The sequence below is a fragment of the Akebia trifoliata genome, chromosome 2, assembly GCF_017979445.1.
Source record: "Akebia trifoliata isolate Shusen 1 chromosome 2, ASM1797944v1, whole genome shotgun sequence".
NCBI lineage: Eukaryota > Viridiplantae > Streptophyta > Magnoliopsida > Ranunculales > Lardizabalaceae > Akebia > Akebia trifoliata.
The window spans coordinates 12,690,643-12,717,133 of NC_141376.1; the positions used below are offsets into that span (position 1 = coordinate 12,690,643).

The following is a 26,491-nucleotide window of genomic DNA, read 5'->3' on the forward strand; positions in this document are numbered from 1 at the left end:
TTGAATATCGAATGCTGATAGGAAGTCTTTTATTGACGATAAAATAAATTACAAAATGGGACTTTTCCGGGCACTACTTCTAATAGACGACCCCACCTCTTGAATATTTTTGTTGCCAATAAGATGTCATTTGTTAGAGTTCCTTGCAAGTTATGTTTAGAAGTTGACTATTTTCATACAAGTTGAAATATAAAGATTGTATTAGGTAATCACCCAACAATAATTATGCTTTAAGGGGGAAAAACAAACAAATGATGCTTAACTTATGTGGAATCAACCTAGGAGAATTGTATTATATACTCAAATTATTAATTCATGAATTATTGGGACTCTAATTGCTTAAAACATACAAAGTCTATTAACTATTTTGAACCCACCTGATTCATGATATCGTCTGCTTACCCATCAAAAAAAGACAACTTATAACTCTTGTATGTTAATATAATTGGAGGAGCCCATCCAAACACATACCTAGTCAACTTTGTTGATATAAGGTTGCAACGTACAAATCGTATTAATTTATTTAGACTTATAACTCATGAGGTTGTTGGCTCAAGTACAACTGTTAATTACTTTTCCAATATACAAAATGTGAATCCTCTTATCTAAGTAGAGCCACAAGCTCTATTATTAGCTCTTTGAGGATGAGAACCCCTCCACCCAATTTTGATCATGTTTATTGCAGAAGTGTTGTGCTGTTTATCAAAATCTGGTAATTATTGTCTAATATAGGTGTTGAATTCTGGTAAAATGACCAAAATGCCTTTAATGCTTAATAATGCACCGAAATAAACAAAATGACCTCAATAATACTACAATTACACTAAAATGTCTAAATTAAAAAAATTTTAAAAAATTAATTAATGTTAATACGTTTATTATGTTGATTAAAATTCAACAAGTTTTAACAAACTTTCGATAGCATCTCCCCTAAAAAGCTTACCTAAAATGATTTTACCTTACAAAACAACACCTGCATAATTCCAACAAATAATATTTCAACCAATGAACATGCATAGCATCATCCAAATGACATCACAAAATGAAATCCATTTGTCTAACCCACAAGTGTGACCATTCCATATATCCATCCATTATACACACAATCATATAAAACCATAGATGATTTGGAGGAATGAAAGGTGGAGGAAGGTGCTCTACCTTGTCTTTGAGAGTTGTTTATTCGCTTTAGTCAACATTTTCAAGGCTCTTCCCAATGATTGAAACATATAACCACCCTTCAGATATTGGATTTGTATGAAATGCCTCACGAATCCTTTGCTCAGGTTGGGGAAAGATGCAAAATATCCATAAGGCCGTTTGAATGTTCCGAAGGTGAGGAACCATCAAGATAGAAAAGGTTAATAAATGAGTTATCAAGATACAACCAATAGGTCAGGGATTATTTAGAAAGAAATCCCTTCCATAGGGTCTATTAAGTAATTTTTCCTTTAAGGTTTACATTGTATGTTGCAGGTCTTTTATTGGGTCCGGGCTTTGTTACAATGATGTCTATTGTAATTTGTAATTCTAGTTCTTTGTTTGTTCTGAATGATCTTTTAATTCAAATGGTAATTTAAGACTTGATGTTGCATTTGTTCATTTATTTTGTTTTACTGTATTATAATGTGTAAGTGTGAAAGTGAAACATTCTCATGATGTTAAGAGGTATCGAGCAAAGGCATCTTTAGCTTGTCTTCCTCCATCGAGTTCTTAGCTAACAATGCAACTCCAATTTCTAATTATTGCTATTTTCATTTATTTGTCTTCTATTCCAACCCTTTGATGGGATTTTAACCTAAAAATTAGGATAAGTTATCTTTTTCTTTCTTTTTTTCTTTGATAGGTATAAGTTATCCTTTTCTGGAACCATATAAATAGTAATGCATAACACAATTTCTATTATTGAGTTTTTTCTTCTAGGAGGGAGGGAGAGGTGTAAAAAGATTTCAGGGCTGGGATTGAAATTAAACTTGACTTTTCTTTCTTTTACTGTTCTCCTTGATTTTCGTAGTGAAGAAGATTTGATCACCAAATCCAAGCCACTTAAATCTTGATGTTCTTTTATTTTATTTTTATTTACGTTCACTAGTCTTTGTGCTGTTGAACAAGTTACTTTCAAAAATCTCAACAGTTTTAAAACTCATCAAATTGGCTCCAAACATGTCAATTCATCTCAACTCCATTTGCCAGAATTGAGTTTTGAGATGACCGAGTCCCAAAACTTCATGGAACCAATTCACTGAATCAACTTGAGAAACTAGAGTCAGTAATTCAACTCGATCAAGCCAGCTTGAAAAGGCAACAAGTTCATTAGTATCTCATTTAGTTTTGGCTTATATATTTGACATTTTTGGGGAAAAATAAATATTATTATTTATTTTAAAATACTAAAAATTAATTTCAAATATTTATAAATTTAATGTATTTCTGTTTGACTTGTCTAGTTTGACTCATCAGTCATCAACTTAACTCGATTCATTGGACATTATCACTGAAGTTTGGCATTCCTAAACAGCCTTGGAAGTTTTGAATGAAAACATGGATAAAACATTATCAACCAAAAATATTTACAGATTCACAAAAGTTTGAGGTTTTGCTTACTTGCATGAACAGGTGAGAGATTTCATTAAACATCATCAACGAAAAATAAGTAAATATATACACAAGGGGTACCTTTATAACAAGGCTGTACTCATGGGATTAGCGAAGAAATGCTCCTGACATGTCGATTCTGATTTCTTGTATCTGCTACCCAAGATGCTCCCCAGTATGGAAGGAGGGCCACATGAAATAGTTTGATGCATCTTCCTCACAATAAGGTGCTTATCAAGAATCATCAACTCCAATAGTTTTCTACAGCTCTGGAGATGAAGTTCAAATTCATGTTTTAGTATTCATTCATTCATGTCAGTAAGCAGAAAAAAAGAAGAAGAGAGAGAGCTGCTATTGACACCCCAACTTTTACTAACAACGCACCAATGCTTTGAAATTAAAAGGTTAGTTTACATATAGATTGGTGTGTTATAAGCAAAAGTTCGGTCACAATAGCAGCTCTTGAAAAAAAAGAAAAGAAAAAAAGAGAGGTAACAAACAAAATTAGCATAGCATAAGCATACCTGAGGATTCAGTACGTCTATCAGGTGGATAATGTCATCCTGCCACAACCAAAAATACAAAAGGAAAACATGAGAGTGATCCACCAGCCAATTATTTCAGATAGATCCGGGATTCATGGAAATGATGAGTTTTTAGAGAAAAATATATGTTCTTATTTTAGAAAATATAAAATAAAAGAATTTCTAATATGGTTGTGGAAGAAGAGTAAAGGTAGAAGATAATGGTTTTCAGGGGAAAAAATATCAAACAAGAAAAAGAAACGAGGAAAAAAGAACTCTACGATTTGGCAGTCAATTGGTGAATCAGTGATTAATTGGTAAATTGCCGATTAAACAACTAACCTTTTTTTTTTTTTTTTTGACTAACAGCCTACTAACTTATTCGTCAAATCTTTCAGAAAAATTCGATAAATTTTGGGACAATGGGCGACTGTCCCAATATAAAATCAATCAATCAATCATGTTTAACAAATGGTCCTTTCCCTGACAAATAAACCAAATGTTTTTCCAGATGGACATGCGCATGCAATTCTCTGGTCAATGTATAGAGGATCTGATCTGCAGGGATATGTCATATCTAAGAACTTTGCCACCAGTTTGTGGCAAGGTTAAACAGGCCTGTTACAACGGCATGACGATGGGTTGGCGATGTCCTCATAACTATTGTAACAATTTAAACGGTAAAGTTAGGGAGAGTTACAACGGTGGAATCCAGTACTTAATGTTGCCTATCATAAAATATATTATGTTTAAGAACCAAAAGAATGAATGTATGAAAAAGAAATTGTAATGAAATGACTATAATGAGGTGTATAATGGCTGCTATTACAAAAAAACAAAACAAAACAAGGTAATGCCATTATATTAGAGTTAATACCGTTTCAAAAACTAAGAGAGATGCTATTGGCACCCCAACTTTTACTTATTACAACCCAATTTCTTAAATCATTTATCACACCCCAATTAAAGATTAAAACACACAATTCAATCATTACAAAGGTTTGGCTCAAATTATTATCTAAACATTACAAAATATTATAGCACTCCTTCAAACAAGTTCAATAATTGTTTAAAATTATTATTAGACTTGTATAAAATCCTAAACCCCAAAAAATAGAAATCTAGCAGACAAAAATAAAAAACTATAAAGTTTCTATTGGCACCCCTATTTTTATCTATTTTCAACCATTCACTTATTTTCTTTAGTTTTAATTGGAGTGTATTAAGTAAAAGTTGGGGTGCCGATAGCAGCTCTCTAAATAAAGCTTGGAAAAAACCGTTATAACTGTTTGTGTTTTCTTTAGGGTATTTTAGAAATACCACGCTGTAAAATTGGTGACCCCTTGCAAAATGCAAGACTAGGCTTACCTCCCTTGACTGTAAGTCAACATTTCGTTTTCTTGATGATTTAAGGGTGAAATTTTTAATATTTTCAAATGGCTATTTAAATACATAAATTACTAAACCAAAATTTGGAAAATAATAAAATTTCACTATTAAATCATTAAGAAAAAACAACGTTGACTTACTGTCAAGGGGAGAAAACCCAATCTTGCATTTTGCAAGGGGGTAAACCTAAGATCACCAAATTTACAGGGGCGTGTTTCTAAAGCACCCCTTTTCTTTACCATTTCAATGGTCAAAAGAATTATTTTGTTGGGTGGTCGATTTCAGACATGGCCAATATAGATGGGCCAACAATCCAATCATTCAAAAGGTGGACTTTTCACATATTTTCACGTGAAACCAGAAGTGCATGGGATCCAATCCAGTACGTACCTCCAATATACCGGGATTTTGCATCACTATCCCGAGAACACGGCGTGTAAGTCCCTTGTAGACAATAGGGTTATTGGTTCCATCTCCATTTATCCAAGGCAATATCGGCCTAAATGAATGAGAATCACCACTAATCATGTGATCCAAAGTCTCTCTCTCATTGACCCTGTCCAAGGAAACAACTTCCACTTGCATATAATCCTCAAATCTGACATCCCCATTGTGTGTTTCAACTTCTTCATTGGATGGTCGAGAAGAAACCTCTTCGGGCAGATTGAGAATGGTTACTTTATGCACACCATCGAGGTTCATGCTTGTTTCGGCACTCTTTTGATATTCTTTCGGGAGGGACAAATAATTGTCATCATTCACCATCCTCAGAGATTCCTTGTGTGGGGCCGGTTTAAGATTTTGATAACGACCTTCCACTGAGGTTAAAAAATACTTGGAACGGAATGAAGCGTCAACAATTTGGACACATCTATAAGCATTGACCTGTATCATTTCATACCACCGATACGTTAGAAATCAAGATCAGCTGATGGCACATACAAAGTCGATAAAAATAATTAATATCATTGAGAGCTTATTCTCGATATTCCTGGTTGACCACATTTTCTCAGACTACTTTTCACCTTCAAAGTCAGAAATCAAAGCCAAAACCCTTCAACAAGGGTTACGTCGCCCAAGAACTCTCAATCTTTGCTATAGGTCAAATAAAATGCTTATTTCTTAAAGAGTGTTGAAACCCTTTCCTACTAGCAAAATTTGGGCTCAAGGTTTCCTACAAACTTTATTGCATTCAAATACATGAACAAAACATATGGAATCAATCATAAAAATGAAAATGTAAACAAATGACCACGATAAACAGAGACCTAGCTAGGAAATATAATTGAGGGTCCATCAACCATATGTGTGACATGTGTACCAATATGTCATTGGTAGTGATGCATCCCCACAGTTAGAAAGAATTACATTCTGAAACAACTAAAAGCATGTAATCTTACCTTTAAAACTAATCCAAATACTTCAAGCACGTCCACAACAAGCTCAGCCATGCTTTCCCCTAAAGAAATCATTTAAAAAAAATGCACAAACATATGAGGACTAATTCTTGATTCTCAACATAGGAAAATCTATTTAAAAACCTTTTACTCATCATTATTTTTTTAACTAATAAGGAAAAAAAAAGGCCCCCAAAAGTGAAATAATAGCATACCCTGCACGGCCCTGATTTGTGAAACTTTTTCCATGCTCAAGCCTTGGTCACCAGCTTCATGAATAGTGGAATGAACAGTCTTGAAGACCATGGGATGCAACGGACCCATTTGTTCCTTATCTGAAAATGTTGACAACAAGTGTTCACCATAGCTAGTCATAGCTTTCCAAGGCGATTCATCATCAGCCCCTGCTATGGGAACGATACTGCCAAAATTAGGGTTTGCAATTCTGAGATCAGATGGACTTTCCCAATTTCTTTCACTCTTGAATAATTGCAGAGTATCAGCTCTAGAAATTGTTGCACGGTTCACAGATACCTTGATACCAGGAAAACCTTTCTCTCGGCGAGAAATGAACTCCCCATCATTCGTCAATAAAGACTTCAACTTCTTATCGCTACTACCTAGTTCATCATCTTTATCAATTTTACGTTTTAAACCCCTTTGTTGTTCCTCAAGCTCTCCAATGCCTTCATCTGGCAAGCACGGTGAAATGAACATTTCTCCTGAAGAAACTAAAGCAAACAAATGGAAAATATCACCACATTGTAAATCTGAATTAAGATGAATCCCTTCTTCCATTAGATCTTTCTCTCTTTCGTTTAGCCAATTAGCAAACTTAGTAGCCCTCTTTCCAGTGTTAGTTGGGAATGGAGAAGATGAAACACTGTGCAAGAATTGTTGGGAGAGTACAAAAGGTTGACTACCATTACCGCCAACCTACCCAATGGAGAAAAAAAATATTAGGGTTTAGAATAAAAAATAAAACAAATTTATGTGTGTAATGGAAATCAAAACTATTCAGCCTCTCTATTTTGCTACATCTTGCACTAGAGTTAACAAAGTCATGCAATTCTATTTTTGGGAAATCGTCAAGATGCCCTTGGTTTATGTTCCATATGAAGTTCACAGAAAAAATATAAAACAAAATTTCAACCATGAAGTGCATTCGAGTGTTGGTCAATTGTCTAATGAAGCGACCAATACTCGAATGCACCTGTATTTGAACCATGAGTTAGGTGAGGCAATTAGTTTACCATGAATTTTTTCTCTCTGAGGAAGTTAAAGGCCGCAAAAAGATCATGCTCAGAATAACGCCGTAGAGTCTCTGCTAACAAAGCCGGTACCTCTTGTGCTGTTGAGGTACTCAAGAATACAAGCTTAAGGAGCTCCACAGCATTGGCAACTGCCAAAGATTCGTGTGCTTGTCTACTAACATTGATGCCCTCGTTTAGAAGCTTGAGAAACTTCCCAGGAAGGCGATGACAACTTGATCTACGCTGTCGCCTTACAGTTTGGTTTTGAATTTCATCACCATGTGAAGGAACTAATTCATGTTCCTCCTGGGAATCCTACAAGAAGAAATGAGCAAATTTCAATCCCTTTACATGAACAATCAAATAAACACACACACACACACACACTAAATTGGGGAATTTTAAAACACTTCCCCATACACATTTAAGTGGGTTGAAATAGAGGTTCCTTCCAACCCTTGAAGGCAGAGACAAATTTACAATGGGGGTCCTTACTCTCACAAGAATTTTCAAAGTTAATAAGATATATGCACTATTATGACAGATAACAATGGTAGATTAAAAAACCTGCCGCTATTGGCCCCACAAAAAAATTTCCCTTCTCAGTTGCCCCCACGTGGGTAAAATCTTGGCTCCACCCCCTGCTTGAAGCACTACCACTTTTCTGAAAAATTAAAGGAGGAACAAAAAAATGCTTGATAAACGAAAAATTCTTGGAGAACTCAATTTGTTGATTAAGTCCTAATCGATTTTTATTCAAACCAAGTTTTGGGTATTGAATCAGCTGAACTTCAAGTCAACTCCAGAAAAAAAAAAATGTGTACAATTCTTCGAGCAAATTGAGAACTTACACATATTTGGGCATCCAAATTTGTATCTGGCCATTCCTTTTTAGGTCTAGATCCAACTCTCTTAGAAGCTTCAAGTTTTGCCATCTGTTTACATCGAAGCACCTCATTGAGAGCCACTTCTATATTTTTGTCCTCGAAATCATCCCACTGTTGTTCCTTAAAATCCTTGCCAAGATCTTCATTTGACGAAGATTCCTGAACAATCCGTCTGGAACCATCATGCTTCAGAAGTTCCTTCTCCTGGGATTTATCCAGGTGTTTGGCATATCGTTCGCCAAGCAAGTTACAAAGCCTCATTATAGCTCTTCTGACATTTGGATTGCTATTTAGTAATGCCATTCTTCTTCTGCAAGTATTAGGAGGTGCAGGAAGATCAGGAAGTGAGACCCAATCAGTACGATAAAATCGCGCCCCAAGAGCAGCACGATGTCTTACATATTGGATCAACAGTTGCCTGTAAGAAAGAAAGAAATTTGTGAATGAAAAAGAGCTACAAAATGTTTTCAATACTTCTTGGGGTGGGGGGGGGGGGGGGGGGGGGGGGATCTCCTAGGCCATTAAAAAATTTAAAACCATAAATTTCCTCTTCACTTGCCTATCTGACATTTCAGACCATAAATATTTTAATTGGCGTGTTGGTTTCTGCCTTGGCAAGGCACACTGGCTAATAAAATCATAATCCCCCACTCCAAAATCTTCATTTGTTCCTGTCTCTTCCACAATTTTTGCATGAATTTCCTCATCACATGCTTGCAAGCAAGTGCCATGTTCTCCCGAATAAGTTATAAAGAGAGTTTGTTCTTCTGCATGTTGGCTATCACTAAGTGATTCTCTGATTATAGTATCAGCTTTTACACGCTTCGATGAGCTTGCTTTCGAAGATTTCTTCCTTTTTTTCTGAGAAGCAGACATGCAATTACTTGTTGGATTGAAATCCTGCTCAATAGGGTTCAAATCCCTCTGAAATCTGTCAAGGCGTGATTGTCTCTTATCATAAGAGACACGAAGCACCTGCAAGTACCATGTCTCACATAACTGAAGAAAATCAAAAGGATACATACACATCATACTAAAAGAATAAAAAAGAATAAAGGAAAAGAAAGTTCAAGTAAGAGCATGAAGCAGCAAATGATAATGATGAACTTCCAGATCATCTAATACTTCTCTGTCAAAGGACTATGGTTTTTTCTTTTTGATTATCATAAAATTCCATCAAAGAGCAACAAAAGAAAAACAAGAAGAGGAGGTCAAGCAGAGCAGTTAACCAACTAAAATAAATAATCTTGGAGGGAATCAGAGGATCCCAAACAGAAATCGTAGGGAATTCCAAAGATGTAATAATGTGCAAAAGGGACTGATACAAGGATTTGATCGAGAATACTCCGCCTCGACAACTAGTTTACACCCATCGACCCTTGTCCTCATGACAAACCAGAATGAGAGATGCAACTAATGAGAATGAAGATTGACTCAACCTCCCAATCGATAAAACCAAAGTCCCAAGACAATTTATTTCTCACCCGTTTCACAAAGTTTTGAACAAGCAACCTCTTTTGTGATGAAGAGGACTGTTGTTAATCCTCCACCCCAATACTCCACCTAACAAAACAAAGGAGGATGCCTTGGAAGGAGGTACAAAAATATCTCATATTCTCATAAAATGGCAATGAGTGTTGAAAGAAACAAATCATACAGATAAATACACAAAAAACACTCAAAACACATTAGATAATGTTAGCTAATAAATTGGATGTACAAGGCAACCAAAAGAGGAGGTGGGGAAGAGAGAGAGAGAGAATAACATGTTAGACAGATGAAAAATGAATACTGACTTGTTCTAAGGTAAGATTTAGATCTCTGGCGATTTTGACACAGTCAGCGAATGATATCTTCTTTTTTGGATCATCCCTAACTACACGCTTGAGAAGTTCAGCACGCTGGTCAGCAGTCATAACCCGAACTGAGGCCCAAGATCGGTAAAGGAAAACCTGTAACAAACCAGTTCCTTTCATTTTTGCAGTAAACAAAAAGAAAAGGCAGGGACGAGAAAATAATAAAGAGAATAAAGAAACAAAACAATATATATATATATATGGCGCGGATCATGGGACATAAGTAAAAACATATGTAAAAACAATGGTTTTTCAAAATATGGGTCAGAAGTTTTGGATTGAGCTGATTTTTTGTGAGGATGATCTTTATAATTATGTCCCATGATCTGCATCCATGTATATATATATATATATATATATATATATATAGAGAGAGAGAGAGAGAGAGAGAGAGAAAACAGGTGACTCAGTGATTGAAAACAAATAAAGTATATGAAAAAAAAACGACAATTTGGTCCACAAAAAAGGAGCCTTCTTCTCAATTATAAGTACAATACATTCGGCAAGATGGTTTAAATATCAAAGAAATGGCCAGAATATGCATTTACCTTCCTCCTACTTCTTTTATCCAACATAGTCACCAAAGACTAAATACAAGTAAGATAAAAAAGAAGCCCAACAACAACATTACCCAAACTTCAAAAGCACTATCCCACAGATAGGTTACAAACCCTTTCCCATTTAACAAGGAAGTCCTCAAAAAAGATTCCTTTGAACTAAACAAATATTTACTCTAAAGAGAAAACAAAGCCATGATAGATAAGATAACATCTGACTTGCCAACTCTTTCCTTCAAATATGCAATTGTTCATTTCTTTCCATATGCCCCAACAAATTGCAAACAGAAGCAAGACCCACAAAATCTTTTTCAACTTTGAGAATGAATTACCCCAAGCCAGAAAAGTCTTAAAAAGAGATTGAACTGAAGATGGTAGGCAACCCACCACCCCAAATAAAGGTAGAAAATATGACCAAGTTTGCTGAGCGACAATGCAATGCATAAGAACATGATTTGCTGACTCTTCACTCGTCTTACATAGGCAACAAAAATAGGAGAGGAGAACCCCCTCCTGATCAACTGATCTAAAGTGGCCAACCTCCCTAATGTCGCCAACCACACAAAAGCCGAAATTTTATATGGCATCTTCCCTCAGCAAACATACACATATTGGAAATCATAGGTGCTCCCTGGGAGAATCGCATCATGATTTCACAGAGAAGCACCCATCTCTTGTTTCATTCCACATCTGACGATTCTCCAACTCCACATTGAGAGATTTAGCTTCCACAATTTGAATCAACCTCTACAAACTCTCCATCACCCAGTCATTGAAGGCCCTACTGAAACCAAGGTCCCAATTCACCTCTCCCACTCCCTACTTATGAATAACAAAATGACTTATCCCTTTTAAGGACACATCAAAGATATTCGAAAATTGACCCTTAACAGGGACCTCCCACACCACCAATCCTCCCGAAGCCTGATCCTATCACCTCTACCAACCTTAAACTTCACTTTTTCCAGAAAAGGGAAAATCTCCTCAGGATTCCCTTCCAAACCCCCATAATTGTAGGTTCCTCTAGTAGCTCCACTTTCCCATCCATGATTTTGAACCCCCAAACTTCTCTACAATGACTCTCCTCCATAGACTATCCTCTTCCTCCCCAAATCGCCAAAGCCACTTGCCTAACAAGGTCAAGTTCATCACACTGAACCTTAACTTCTGTGAATTATCGAAAAAATAGCGATTAAATCATATGACTATTTACTTCAACAATTTAAACACGACTTTTATAAACATTGCAATAAGATTGTGGACTTAATGATTAAATCGTGAACTTCATGATTAAATTAGAAAATAGAAAGATGACCTTAATGTACTAGTAAGATGAGATGACCATGATAAAGATGATGGTGACCATTTTAATAATGAAGCATCGGTAATGAGGATGACATTGAATTGATGATTTTGACTGGTTGATGAATCCTAATTTGACTTATGATTGTAATAGTTCTATATTTTGAATAATATAAACCTTGAATGTGTTGTGAACTTGTGGTTACTTTTTGTAGATATATGGATGATATCAATCTGGGGTTTGGTGATTTATTATTGTAGTTTAATATTTGATTTGATAATATAATATGAGAATGCCAACTTAGGAGTAATTACACATTCCAAACCCTAGCATGATTTTTTTTCGATTTTACCAATTTTAACAATTTTTTTTGAATTTTCCTTTTGTCGACTTATTCCTGAACACAAATTGGTGACTATGCTATCCAAGGATTTCCCTTCACAGTTCAACTTGCATAATAAGTTCTGGACCTCCATTGACTGTTTTGATTTCATTCTAATACTTTACCTAGCGAGACACTTGTAACGGATTTGTTAGGTGTAAAAGGGATACTTTTATCCTTAAAAATTGGAGCATCTGCTCTATTGGTTGCCTCCTTATACTCCCTTTCAAAATTACATTTTGCATTAGTTGCTTGTCCCGGACTGCCACACAAAAACCCAAGTACCAACTACCACCCTAGAATATTCCTTTTTAAGATCCTTGAGCAATTACCTAACCTGATTCCCTGACAACACTAAGAGATCCCCACAAATCCATCAAATTATAGAGATTTCAAAATAACCCATTCTTCAGAGCATTATACATCTGCCTCACTTTTCTTCAGAGAATTTAACTACTTTGTTTTAGCCATTCAAATTCCACTTTTTTTTTTCTCGATTAGAATATGGCCTAGGAAGGGGGTGGCCCACAAAATGAATAATTTGATTGATGCATAGACAGCCCATGTAAATTATATGTTAAGGGTCAAATCCTTTTGTATTAGCCCCATGTAGAAAAGTCAACCCAGTAAATTATAGCATTAATATTGCAGTTGTTAATTTCCTATAAACCAAAATGTCAGGAAAAACAATTACATACAAATTTCACAAGAGAAAAGTTCATTTCGTACCTCATGGACAGCAGATCCAGGGAATGCATGTACAGCAGCTGTTGGATCAGCTGCAGCATAACAATACTCCAAAGTCTTCCAGTATATATCAACGGCTTCCTTGTTTGATAGGATAAAATCGTGCCTAATCCTTGGACGAAGATCGAGAGAACTGACGCCCAATGACATTGATACTGTTGACAAAGGCTCCTCAATGTAAGGTTTAAGCTCCATCGCATGTGTAAGAATGGCATGTCGGATGACATTTGCATCTTCAGCATGTCCATCAGTAACTAGCCGAATTAACTACATGGCAGAGAGTATGTAGTTAGTCTGAGACATAATTGTATTAGATTGAAAAAGAGAGAAAACATTATTAAATTTATTGAAAAAAATTCTTTGGGAACTGTTAAACCTATTTTATACCTAAAGAGGGACAAACAACAACCATATAATGGAAACAAGTACGACCCAGCCCTCCTGCCACTGCCCTGCAGGCACATACATACATTCCGGAAGGATAACACCAATCACATAATGGACCCCACCAAGGGATTCTTCTGATAAGAAGTGGCATTAAATGTACAGCCTTTTGTCACCTAAAACATTCTCTGCTAATTTGTCTGTCAGTTGAAAAGAATACAATAGAATTAGATAGTTGATCAGATCATCCAACTCGCTTCATTTTCAGAGTTGGTGATCTTTCTAGGTGGGATCCATCAAGTGAGGTTTCACACCCTGGATGTCTAATGTGTATCACAGAAGTAGAACAAGAGCCAATTACAATTGTAGAGCCCTGATATGTGCGCTCCTCTTACCTAAAAGAAAATGACTAAGGATCCAATATGGTGTCCTGTTCCTATAAAATAGGAACAGTGTCTATGTGGCACACTTCAGTTATAGTTTAAAACACCTCGGGCTCCTAACCAAGCTGTGCACGCAGCCCAATGTCCATATTCTCCAATCCAGACGTACCACGTAGACACCGTTCCTATGTATAGGCACGGGACACCGTCCTGGATCGCAACTCAAAAGAAAATTTATAGGAATCACAAGGTCACAAATAAAATATATCCAATTTGAAAGTAACAGAAACGACTAGCACAAACTAAGTGCAATTAAGAAACAGAACACTCTGTGGAAACAACCTTTTGAACAAAGCAACAAAATTTTAATGTGGATTGTATTATAGGAAACATTTAGCTTAGAGGGCAAAAAAGAAATCCTCAGTAGTTAAAGAGGAGGCTTTGAGGTTTAAGCTTCTCTGAGAAAGCAATTTTTTAACTTTTGGTTCACATTTTTAGCTAGATCCCTTCTTCATCTAATTGTTCAAGTTGTTTCTATTTCCATTCTTTAATATTTACAGCATTAAACCTAATATGCATGCTTTCCTTCATGAAGCAATGATGTTGTAAGTATATGTGGCCCTACCTTCAACCGATATAAAATATCAATAATCCATGAAAGCCGCCCAGTTGCTTGAGTATTCATCAGGGACTTGAACTTCTGTACAGGAAGATCAGAGAGACGCAATCCACGCTTGCAACTCTCAACTAAATCATCAAACTTTTGAGTGGACCCCACAACTTGTAAAAAAAGCTCAAGTGGCATTGCCTTTATTGCCACATCTAGTACAAACAGTTTGCAAGTGCTGTGAGGATTCTTTAGGTCATACCCAACATGTGTACCAGAGGATAAAGCATCATCCCAATCAGGTGAAGTATGTTGTAGATAACACCATAGAAAGTTATGCAATAATTTTGCACGAACCATCTTTGCAATAATGAATCCATTAGCACGCATGGCTTCTGCTCTGACAGCTTGGGCATCTGAATTTGAAGAGTTGAGAGTCCTCTTGATATTGTTCAGCACAGGAACTGATTTCTCTTCATTCTTCAAACGAGCTAAGCCTTGGCCACGGCTTTGCATATCGAAAGATCTCAATCTTTCATGAATTTGACCCAAAAGTTGAGGAGTTACACTTTGAATGGATTCGTGCAATACCACCTCAGTTGCACGGCTACGGCCACAATTGGTGACAACAGGAACACTAACTTGAACACATTTACAGTGCCCTTCTTGCTGAAGTTTACTTAAAGTACGATTCAGAGTCTTCCTAGCCATTGTTGTAGGCTTGTCTTTCTCAAGACTCTCCAGCCATCTATAAAGCTCAACAGTTAGAATGAACTTCTCCCCCTGCACAGAAACAGAAAAGATGTATGTATTAGGCTCCACAAAAAATATGAAAAAAAAAAAAAAAAGAATCAACAGATATGATCCAAAAGAATGCAGCCAGTAAGTAAAGTGGATGATAATGGAAAGACCTGCAATCGCTCAAGTACCCTCCGCTCCCTTTGGGCACTAGTTGCAGTCAAACTAAGACATGGGTACCTTGGATAGGATCGGAGCTTTGCTGGTTGTTCTTCTGTTTGAGCAATATTTGATTTGGTAGGCATCGCAGTTACTAAATCATTAGATGTACCTCTGGTCTGATGGACTAAATCTGATGGGTCACTTCCACAGATAAGTATCTGGTTTTGGTGAAACTCTGATCCCATTTGTTGTCTTTCCATTTTGTTAGGGATTTTAAATTCGTCTTCAGAGGATAGAGAATCTAAACATGGGATGATTGGTTCTGAATTTTCATGAACAACTAGATCACTCACACTTTGTATGGCAAGCTCATCATCTTCAGCAAGGATAATATCTTCAGAATTATCACCAGAAACAGTAGAAGAAGCACTATTGAATTTCCCAGGTGTCCAAACTCTATAGAGCACAGACCTGTTATGGCTTTCTGCCTGCAGGTGCATTCCAAACCTCAAAAACATATTGAGAAGCCGACTATAATTCCTCTTATTACTAAGTCCAAGCCGCTTGCAGACCTGGTTATATAAAAGTAGTCATAAAACAGTGGAAGAAAATTATTTATTTATTTATTTCACATTGCAATTTGCAGGTGGCAAGCAAGCAAAACACATATTATATATATGCAAGCACTAAAATGAAAACAGTTTAGGTCGAGGTAAAACACATGGACAGTCAACCAATGGCTTCCTGGAACTGGGTATAGGTTCCTTGGAACCTATATATTTTATTTCCTTCGCCTTCCTTATCGTAAACATGCAAAATAATGATATTGCTTTCACTCATTCAGTATGTGCCACAGTCATGCTTGTTGGTCAGAGGTGGGAGACATTTCAATGGACACAACATTAAGATCCAGGATTATGGCAGGCCTAATGCAAGATCAGACCTTACCAAAGCTCTGATACGATGATAACTTTTCTGATTAAATTGAATATCTGGAATATTTAATCTTCCGTGAGCATTTTATTAAATAGACAAATGACACATACATTCAATTACATAACTGCATAACCTAATACTCTAATATACCAAGATGACTTGGGTGAGACAGGTTTTATTGAAGGTTTGTGAACCAAAAAAAGATAAAGATGACACGTCTGAGTCATCTCGATCTTGGACGATTTTCAAAACATGGGTACATGACTACCCCAGGCATGCCCAACACAAGTGGACTCTCTAGACCTAGGCATATACATGACACTATGTACAAGGAAACTTATTTATTCAATCTTCTTATTCTCCAATCTAAATATTCAGTACTATAAACGTCATTTACTAATAATGGTTGTGATTCCCCAAACTTGTAACATGCGAATTGATAACTGCAATCAGTTATTAGTTGGGGCAAAGTAATGCGTAGTCAATGAGGCATCAACTAAAGGAGGTCAATTGGTGGTTGAAAATTTATCGTTATTGGTGATTATAATGTGATGATGCTACTTAATTATGAATTTAAAATTCCAAATTCCCCCTTAGACAAACATTTAAAATATCCCACCCACTCACAACTCAACTTATCCAACTAATTAAAGTTATTGAGATTCACAGCCACAATACGAATAATCTTGCATTTTATAAATAAAATTGATTATTCGGTCTAATTTCAATGTTCGCCTAAATATTTCACAAAATGAATAGTGATTTCCATCAAAATATATGCATAAAGAAATCTTTATTCAATTTTGCATTGAAACTTATGAAAACGGAAATATGTCAAAATTTCATACTTTGCACCCACTTTGTTTTTCTTTTTATACCATATTTAATGCGGAACGCAACCGATGATGAGAATTACTACAATTTTATTTCCCCAGTGGCGAAATCTTCCCAGTCAAAGAGAATTGATGGGGAGATCAAATCTTAAAAAGTATATTTTAATTTTTATTTAGATTTTTGTTTTAGGGCTTTATTTTCATGTTTTTTAGTTTATTTTGATGTTTTATTAGCCGATGATGTTAGTATAGGTGTTAGGGGGCAATTTGGTAACTTTATATTGATTTTTTAATGAGTCTTCATAAGCTAAAAATTCATGGGAAATAAAGTTATGGGATTGAGACATAGATGGTATTTCTGCTTTTGTTTTATTTAAGTTGTTTTAAGTTTTATTTACAACCATTAGATCTCCTTAGTTTAGTTGGATGGTTGAGATTAGATTTAGAGTTTAGAGAACGTTATAAATACTTGCTTTTTGTTGTAAATTTCTTCAATGATGAATAAAAATTGAGATTGAAACTTTGATATTCCCATTAATGGTGTGGTGCGAGGTCATTTTGGAGTGATTCTAATATAACATTATTTTTTTCTAATCTTTATTTTTCTTGATTTTTTTTATTCTTGATTCTTAAAACCCCTTTCTTGATTCTTGATTCCTTAATTATTTATCCTTTCTCTTAACCTTTAACCCTTTTCATTTATCCTACTGAAATTGTCGTAATTGTGGGAAAAAAAAAAACTTTTGGGTTTACCTATCCTTACCCAATCCTAAAAATTCTTAACCTAATCCCTAACCAAATTTCTCTAAATCTCCTATTTTGCCTAAATCAAATTCCATTTTCTTATCTCCTCTCATCATCCTGCATCAATATTCCATCAAAAAGACTTATAGCATACATGTAAGGTGCACCTATTCTTGGACATGTCAAGAACACCCACCCATACGCAACCTGAAGTGCTAGGAATCATACACATGGCCAAACAACCATCAATGCAAATTCATAATCCATACAATATTTGGTTTTGGACTGATACCGCATTCATAATTACAGCTGCAAGAGAATGTATACCTCTTATCACTTTATTATGTTGACAACCTTTGTTCATTAAGAGGTTTTACTAGACTAGTTTATTGTAGCCCTGTTTGGGGCATATGTGCACCTTGTGACCAGTCTCGACTTATTGTATGGGCATTCCAAAGGACTTTAACAGTAGAGCAGATTTTCCACTCTCGAGTAAGTTGGTCTCTATGGAAGGAGAGGAGAAGGAACTTTGCAAATAAGGAAGAAAGTATTGAAGCATTACTGATAAGGATCAAGGCTCTTATGTGTTCTTGTCCAACTTTCCTGATATTCATTTTGACTATAGTGTTTAGATGGGACGGGTTGAGTGGGAATTAGTCTAGTATTTTTTTTGTAGGTGTTCAATCTCTAGTGAGAACCTCTTACTGGAGCTTTGATATTGTTTTGTTCTGGTTTCACCACCTTTTTTTTACCGAATAAAACAATTAAAAGTATTAATAAACTATATGTAAAAACCAAAAAGATTTGTACACACCTCAGTAACAGTTAGCCCCTTTGATCCTTCAGCATCAATCATATCGTATATTTGATGCTCGATGGGAAGTTCTAAAAGTTGGTCAGTGATTTGGCCTCTTTTTCCACATTTTATTGGTTGATCCATGTCCAAATCATCATATCCACCTCCAACAGATTTTGGCTGAAAATTCTTTGAATCAAATTTTCTAAGTAAACGTAAACAGCTGACAACCTGCCAAAGGTACAAGGATATCAAGTGACAAGCAACTGATAAATATTTCTTTTTTCCAAAATGATAGGAAGTACCGATTCAAAAAGTGCACAAGCAAATCTTAACTGAGTATCTTTTTCTACGCATTCATATTAGAACAATGAACTAATGAAAAGCGAAAGCAAATGCAAGAAAAAATAAAAGCATCACTCATGTGAAGAACATCAGTTTATCATTGTCGATGTACCAGAACTGCCAAGAAATAGAACATAGACTATTATATTGCCAAACAAGAATAAAAAGCATCATGCCAAATTTCAATGGTAAGTCTTATGACTTAAAAAACCTGCACTAAAACATAAGGAAAGACGAAAATAAACCTACCCCTTGAAAACAATGAAAGCCATGTAAAGCCAACAAAAATAAAATGATGAGGGCATCATAGCTGTTGAAGTGTCCCATGGTCTAATTTCAACTTAAGATTTTATTGTATGTTTTATTTAGAGGTTTTAGTTAATTTTCTGTTTAGGATATTATATTTGGGTCTATTTCTATGTTTTTTTAGTCCATAGTCTTAGTATAGCTGCTTCGAGTTAGTTTGGTTACTTTATTATGTATTCTTATTAAGGCATCATCATTGTCATCTTCAAAGCCTTATCCCAATTATTTGGAGTCGTCACCACAAATCATGTTCCGCGATACAAATAAAGACTTGGAAGGGTATAGCAAAAACTTTATGTAGGCCCCAACCTAATATTAATGTTTTGTAGATAAATTGTAGTGTAGAGCTTCATTAAAGTTTTGTTTAAGTAACTTAGGCTTTAGGAGAAATTTGAACGACTGGGAAGTCAATGAGGTTGCATCTCATTAACTCCATCCAATTTGTTGAGAACAAGGAGGATCAAAGAGAGTGGCTGGTAAGTAGGGACAAAAGATTCATTGTTCGCTCTTTCCATAACTTACTTTTGCTTTCCTTCCCTTTAGCCTTCTCGGAAACTACAGTTTGGACCCCTATTTAATGTGGAACGCAACACTATTGTTCCCACAAAAATGACTTTTCATTTGGACAGCTTCCCTTGGTAGAATCTTTACTATTGATAATATGATTAAAAGGGGGGCTTTGAAATTCAAAAGTATTGCTTCCTTTGTAAAAAGGCCGGGAAGTCAGGGAACAACATTCTTACACATTAGCCCTTTTCTGCTTGCATTTGATCTCACTTCCTTTCTCTCTTTCATTTAGACTGGGCTTTCCCTTCAAAGGTCTTTTCTTTGCTTATTGGGTAGAATTTTAACATTTTCTCCAATAGAAAAGTATGCTTGCGGGTCATTCTTCCATTTGCTATGTGCTGGGGATTGTGGAAAGAGAAAAATAGAAGGGTGTTCCAAGGAGAGGAAAAGACTCTCCAAGAAATCATCTTGGATATTTTGTGGTGGATGTTTTTGTGGAGCAAGCTGTCGAAGAAGTTTGTAGGGGTGTTTTTTGAAGATTTTGTTCTTAAGTGGGATTCTCTTTGCCACGTGTCACTCGCTTGTGAGTAGGCTTCTTTTTTTTTTTTTTTTATAGCTTCTTTCTTTGTTTTTGTTTCCCTTTTTCTTTCTTGTAAAGGTGCCACCTCGGCTGCTTCTCTTTTTCCTATTAATAAAATCTTACACTTATCAAAAGAAAATTTAACTCGAACAAAAATACATGACATATGAAGACAATGATAATTCACATAATATAGGAAGGGATGAAAAAGATTTCTTAAAATAAATAAGTGTACCAAAAAATAATGCAAGACTTATACTTGTAGGTTGCAGAAGGAAAAAAGTTGGCACACAAAGTAGTCAATCCAATCATTAATCCCAAAATAAAGATGCATGACACACCTTCCTGTTGACTTCTGCACGAAACTCTTCAACAAGGCGAGCTTCTTTTAACCTGTTATAGATCTGTTGGCACAATTAAAATGAAACAATCAAAACAAATGAAAAGAATACGGGAAGCACAAACCAAAACAAACAGCATAAAAATACTCAAATGTTAACTTACATTTCTCCAAGCTCTATGCCCTGGAGTTCTTCGATAACCCAGAGCTTGTTTAATATCGGAGACGACAAGGACCTTTAAAAAAGCATTATGAGAAATATAAGCATATTTAGCTTGCAAAGTCTTTGGATAAGGTATCAACTTGACTATACTGACCTTGCCATCAGCTTCTTCAAGTTTATCACATACAGCTTTTAATGCCGGAAGATAATCCTTTACAAGAACATCGTCTTTGATGCATTCTCCAGAATAACCATCCCCGGTAGAAGTACTTCCATCTGCATTTGCAAGACTCTCTAATGTATCTGCTTTCGTAATCTCAAGTTTTTGTTGAGAATTTAAGTGCTTTGCATAACGGTATAAATGGATCAAATTTGTATTCACAATGGAACTATTTTTTAACCCATTTTCCCCTTCAATTGTGGTTTCTTTTGTCCTTACAATTGTTGATTGCCTTACAATCAATCCCCGACATTCAAGGTTCCTCACTATGTAGAAGATGTTGTTTCCTTTCATGCCGAATTCCTTAGCAAGTTGACTCTGCGTTATTCCATTTGTTCTGTGCATAACTATTGTGTTAACTTTAGAAATGACATTTTCAAAAATCATTCGAGTAGTAGCTTTTTTTATATCTACAATCAAGTTACATAGCAAAAGGTTGCCACCGGGCAAAAGGTAATATGATATTCATGTCCATATGAATTATAATTCCTTGCAACATCAATTAAATGCATGACAAGACATCTTTAAAGGTTGAGCAAAACCACATATTCGTACACATTGTTCATAATGAAATTAGTCCAGGCGAGCGCCTCAGGTGCACTTCAAGGCTGGGTGCATGCGCACTGAAGACGCATTAATACATGTAAGGTGAGGCAGTGTAATTGAGGCTCACCAAGGCGTACACCTCAGTCAAGGCGCAAGGCACAGCAGGCACATGCCTCATTAAAAACTAAATAAAATTAAAGTATTTTGTTTATATAAGACACCAATTAAGATTTGATTCACATCTTTACATAAAAGATTTATTTGGATTGTATAAATTTTTACCATTAAAAGTATTGCATTTTATTAGCTTAAAACCTAAAACCCTAGTCATAGTTCAAAATATCAGAATGTATCAGCCAAGAATGATAAGAAACAATAATCTGGAACATAAATGTTTCAAGAATGTATTGAAAGTATCAGTCAATACAATATCATTTTTTCCTTGAAAGAAACATACCTCCAATATGCCATTTTAAACCTTGATCTTAGTTGTTGTCTGCTTATAATTTTTCTTCTTTTATGCTCGCTCTTGTTCCTCTCTAATTTTTTTGCTATTGCTGATTGTTAGTTTTCTTCTTGATGTGTTGATATTTTAACTTGTTTTAAAAACTCAAATTTATACATAATATAATTATAATATATCATTGTTTAATTTTATAATTTTTATAATTTTTATTGTGCTTCACTTCACTTAGGTGTGAGCTAGCCTTGTGCCTTAGGGACCAGGAGGCCTTAGCGCCTTGCACCCTTAACTACACTCTACCCTTTTTTTAATGGACGACTCTAACAACCTTGTTAAAGAACTTATTTACCATTTTATTTTTTTATTTCGATTTGTATGCAAGACTCAAATTTGTGATCCCACAATCACTTACATGCAGTTCATCATTGATTTTCATAATGCAATTAGAACAGAAAATTTGACTCTAATTAGTTGGTTACTCAACTACATGAATTCTTTCTTTCGTTCTTTCTTTCTTCTTTTCTTTCAATGGGGAAACAAACTAGGATCAAATCCACAACTTCGCTACAAAGCAAATAAATAACCTACCAAACTAGGAATTATTGTGATGTATTTCAAATTATTAATAAGCCATTTTCAACACATAATAATCCATAAAAACACATACGAGTTAGGTTAAATTGATGATTAAGTTGAAACTGAAACTAACCCAGCAATAGCAAGTCGTTCAAGCGTACGCCTTTGGGGTGGAGAAATCCCAGTATCAGCGGCTTTAAGATCGTAAAGCCCAACGAAGCTATCCCTCATATGCTCAGCAGCAACTATCTTCAATCTCATCTTCTCAGACTCTTCGAAGGATCGAATTAAAGGGTCTTGAGAAGAAAAAGAAGAGGAGTTGTGAGCTTCAAATTGGAGACCGGGAATGTTGAGAAGGCCATTCCATATAGCTGATTTGACACCATCACAGAGATGGAGACCAGAGGAGGAGAGAAGAGAATGTTGTAACTTGGGCCATAGATCTGTAAGTGAAATTCCACTGACACCTTGAGAGCAGATCTCTGATAAAGCTGTAGAGATTATCAAATCCATCGAGACTTAAAACCTTCCAACATGGGGAGTCTTGGGATGTTGCATTTACCGTGTGTTCGTCATCAAAGGTCCTGTTTGGAATTAAAAGCATAGATTCATCATGTTGTAAGCAAATTTACCAAACCTAGAACAAGTTTAATGGGTTTTTGCTTTGTTAGGGTTGGATATAAATTGTGCAGTGCACACGGTTCAGGTTGGGGGGCAAATTTGGAATCGAACCGAACTTGGGGTGTGTTTGAAAGTTGAACTAATATCTGAAGTTAAAATATATAAAAAAAACCCTAATTCTTCCATCACCATTGCAGGGAGCACTTCGTTATCACTCTCCTCTCCTCTCAACAAATACCTAAATCGAACCAAACTACAAACAAAATCTGAAAAAAGAAGAAAAAGAAGGGCGGAGAAGAAAGAGGAGAGAGAGAGAGAGAGAGAGAGAGAGAGAGAGAAAGTGTGTGTGATCAGAGCAACTCCAACCATATAGAGACCTCCGAATCAAGCTCCAACCGGTCTCATAATTTCTGACACATCCTCTAAGGCTATGTTTGGATTCAGAGAAGAGAAGAGAAACTCATTAAGGAACATACTAAAGGTAACTTCAACTCACCAATACCAAGCACCCATATATGTTTAGAAATAAAAATGCCACAAAACAAAAAAGCTTGAATAAGAACAAATTAGAAATCTAGCCACATCATCCTAACTACCAATGTATTAATTATATAATTAATCACATAAGTGCTAATACAAATGTATTATTTACATAATTATGAAACCACCCTGCTGTCCAAAATATTCTCACTAACAATTGATAACATGGCTTAGGGCAAACCATTTCTTAAAAAAGGCTATCCTTGAAATGAAACTGCCTTGCTGTCCAAAATATTCTCACTGACATTGATAACATAGTTTGTGAAACAATGAAGGGCACTAACTAACGATGGGCTCTCTCTCTAAAAATAGCTTACCAAAAACAGATGTGAGTCCTGTGCCATTAACTAATTTTTTTTTTTTTAACTCATATTCCTAAGGTGTAGATTCCCATGTGTTCAAGGGGATAGAAAGAAGCCTAGTAAGTCATTATACTACAATATACATTTGTATAGAGTAGGTTAAAAAATATTTTACATACAAATGAGCATAACTAGTAGCTGCAAAAAAATATTTGCAATTATTTCATCTGTTTTAGCTCATAGCCTATTCCTTAATCAAAGTAGTGGAAGATCAACTACATCATTAACTCTCAGTTTTCCTTGATATATAATCTATCAACAATCATTTATTTATTACTTGAAGTTGGAAGACTAAAAATACAAAATAGATTGAGAGATTTTTCTTATGGAGCAAAGGCCATCATCCTAAAACAACACTAGCATTGTATCATACATGTGGTCCACCGCCCATCAACTCATGTCTGCATAGAAGGAGGTGTAAAAGAAATAATGGGTTCTAGGTAGTAGAAAGAGGGAGGTGCTTTCTAATTGATTTAAGTGGATTGATTCTAGAAGATAAATAAGAATTGACTTTCCTTCTTGCTTAAGATTTTAATGCAGTGTTCAGTGTAATTTTGTACAAAGAAGAAAACTCAATTCTTTCATAAGAAGTTCCATTATCTCAATCAGTTGCTTCCAAGTTATATTAATAATATGTCTTTATTCATAACACCAGAAAGAAAATTGAAACATAGGCATCCATTCCAAAGGGCATTGATGGGGATCACACTGTGTAGTATACAAAAATTATCAGGAAAACAGATCATACAAGTTGGCAGACTAAGCAAGATAAATCAATAACTATAATATTACAATCTAAATATTCATCATCTTAGGCGGCTAAAGTGATGTAAGAGCCTAAATTTGCAACCTCTCTATTTTTTTTTAGTATGAGGACAGCATTGCTAAATGGGGTAAGGAACAGGAGCAATACTTTAATTTTAGCGGTCACTTCCATAGTTCCACTACAAATATTAGGTAGTAACAAAATAAACCTATTATTTTTTTCCATGGAATATCTTCCCATTTGCGCCATGTGAACCACCACGCTTTGGTCTATTATTAGTTGTTACGTGTCGCTAAGACCATCCCTATGGGCTATCCCATGGTTACATTACTTATTAGTAGTATAAACAAGGTATCAAAATACTTATAATTATGGTTTGTGAAGAGTGCTGATACATGCCCAATCGAACAATAGTTTCCTAATTTTTCGACACTAAACATCTGCACATGTTAAATACTATTGTAATTGTAGTAGTTTAAGAAGCAATGAATCAGAAATTAGAGTTTGAACTTATCCTGAATGATCCCTTCCTATGTTTTTCAGATACCAGCATTTGGGGCATACAAAATTTTTGGTCTCACAAAAAGATTTAACAGGGTTGGGCTTCTTAAAAGTAATGGATAGAGATTCGACATTTTTACAAAATAAACATATAAATGAGCGTGTGTAGGTAGAATCAAAATATACAAGAATGACACATAAAAATATATAATGCAGCTATTGTCTCATTCACAATGGTGGACTTGTAGTATTAGTAGAAGGGTTTGGAGGAGGGGACGAAGTTGAAGGTGGTGGACTAGTAATATCAGAAGTTGGTGGGACTGCAGCAGGAGAGGAATTTGGAGAAGGAGATGCAGACAACATCTTCACCAAACCACACAATCTCCAAATCTCATTTGATATAACTTACAAAATTAGCTATAAAAATCCCCCCCAAAATTAGTGATCTTTTTTTTAGATCTCATCAGTTGTAGAGAGCCTTCACTGATACCAAATCAGCAATCTATTTTATTAAGCAAAACCCAAATCTCTAAACTCTCAACTACAAATTCCCAACCACCAAACACTCATAAACCTCCAAAATCTACAGAAAAGAAATTCAAACCCAAATCAACAAACACGTTTTTAAGCACAACCCAGATTACCAAACACAATTGTGGGGAAAACCTAGATCACCTCAACTGGTACAGAAACACACAAATCTAAAGAAAATGACTAAATTCCAAAACTTTCAGGAGAAAATGCGGCAAACCCAGGCTATCAAAATGGGGAGTGAGAAAAACCCAAAGGCTCAAAATCCTGCAACCTTACCTACATCTCTTTTGGTCAAAGCTCTAACAGCTATGAATGATGTTTGAAAAATTCTGGTCGAATTCTCATGAAATTTCTTCTTCTCCAGAACAACAATATTGAACCCATATTATTTGATAATTTATACTATTGGTTTTTTTGAAAAAAAAAAAAAAAACCAGAAGAATGAGAGAGAGAGAGAGATGATACCTCAGGTCGTCTCCTACTCGAGTTCGCCTCCTCCGTTCCACATCTCTAGGGTTTCTTCGCCTCCTTCCTTCCACATCTCAGGGATTTCTGGGGTGTAAGTAGCAATCAGATTAATACTCTGTTCGGAAACACCTTCGCACGGCTAAAATCACGCCGAACTGGTTCTGGTTTTGTAACTTGAGT

At 35.5% G+C, this 26,491-nt stretch overlaps 1 protein-coding gene across 2 annotated transcripts; it reads right to left on the bottom strand.

Annotated features, from left to right (window-relative positions):
* Positions 1-978: 978 nt before the first annotated feature.
* LOC147409627 (B-block binding subunit of TFIIIC) lies at positions 979-26,491 on the bottom strand. 2 transcript variants are annotated; one of them, XM_086430911.1, is made up of 19 exons: positions 26,309-26,491; positions 22,653-23,103; positions 20,869-21,271; positions 20,716-20,787; positions 20,553-20,615; positions 18,492-18,704; positions 15,176-15,736; positions 14,283-15,047; positions 12,873-13,157; positions 9,842-9,997; positions 8,605-9,020; positions 8,010-8,463; positions 7,159-7,473; positions 6,121-6,841; positions 5,909-5,967; positions 4,899-5,393; positions 3,120-3,158; positions 2,677-2,864; positions 979-1,276 (listed from the first exon to the last, which is right to left on the bottom strand). In XM_086430911.1, exons 2-18 carry the CDS (start codon positions 23,030-23,032, stop codon positions 2,679-2,681), a joined length of 5,583 nt encoding a protein of 1,860 aa, XP_086287037.1. In that variant the 5' UTR covers positions 23,033-23,103; positions 26,309-26,491; the 3' UTR covers positions 979-1,276; positions 2,677-2,678. The 2 variants fall into 2 exon arrangements, with proteins under 2 accessions (XP_086287037.1, XP_086287032.1); XM_086430906.1 differs by lacking the exon at positions 979-1,276 and having other exon boundaries at positions 2,528-2,864.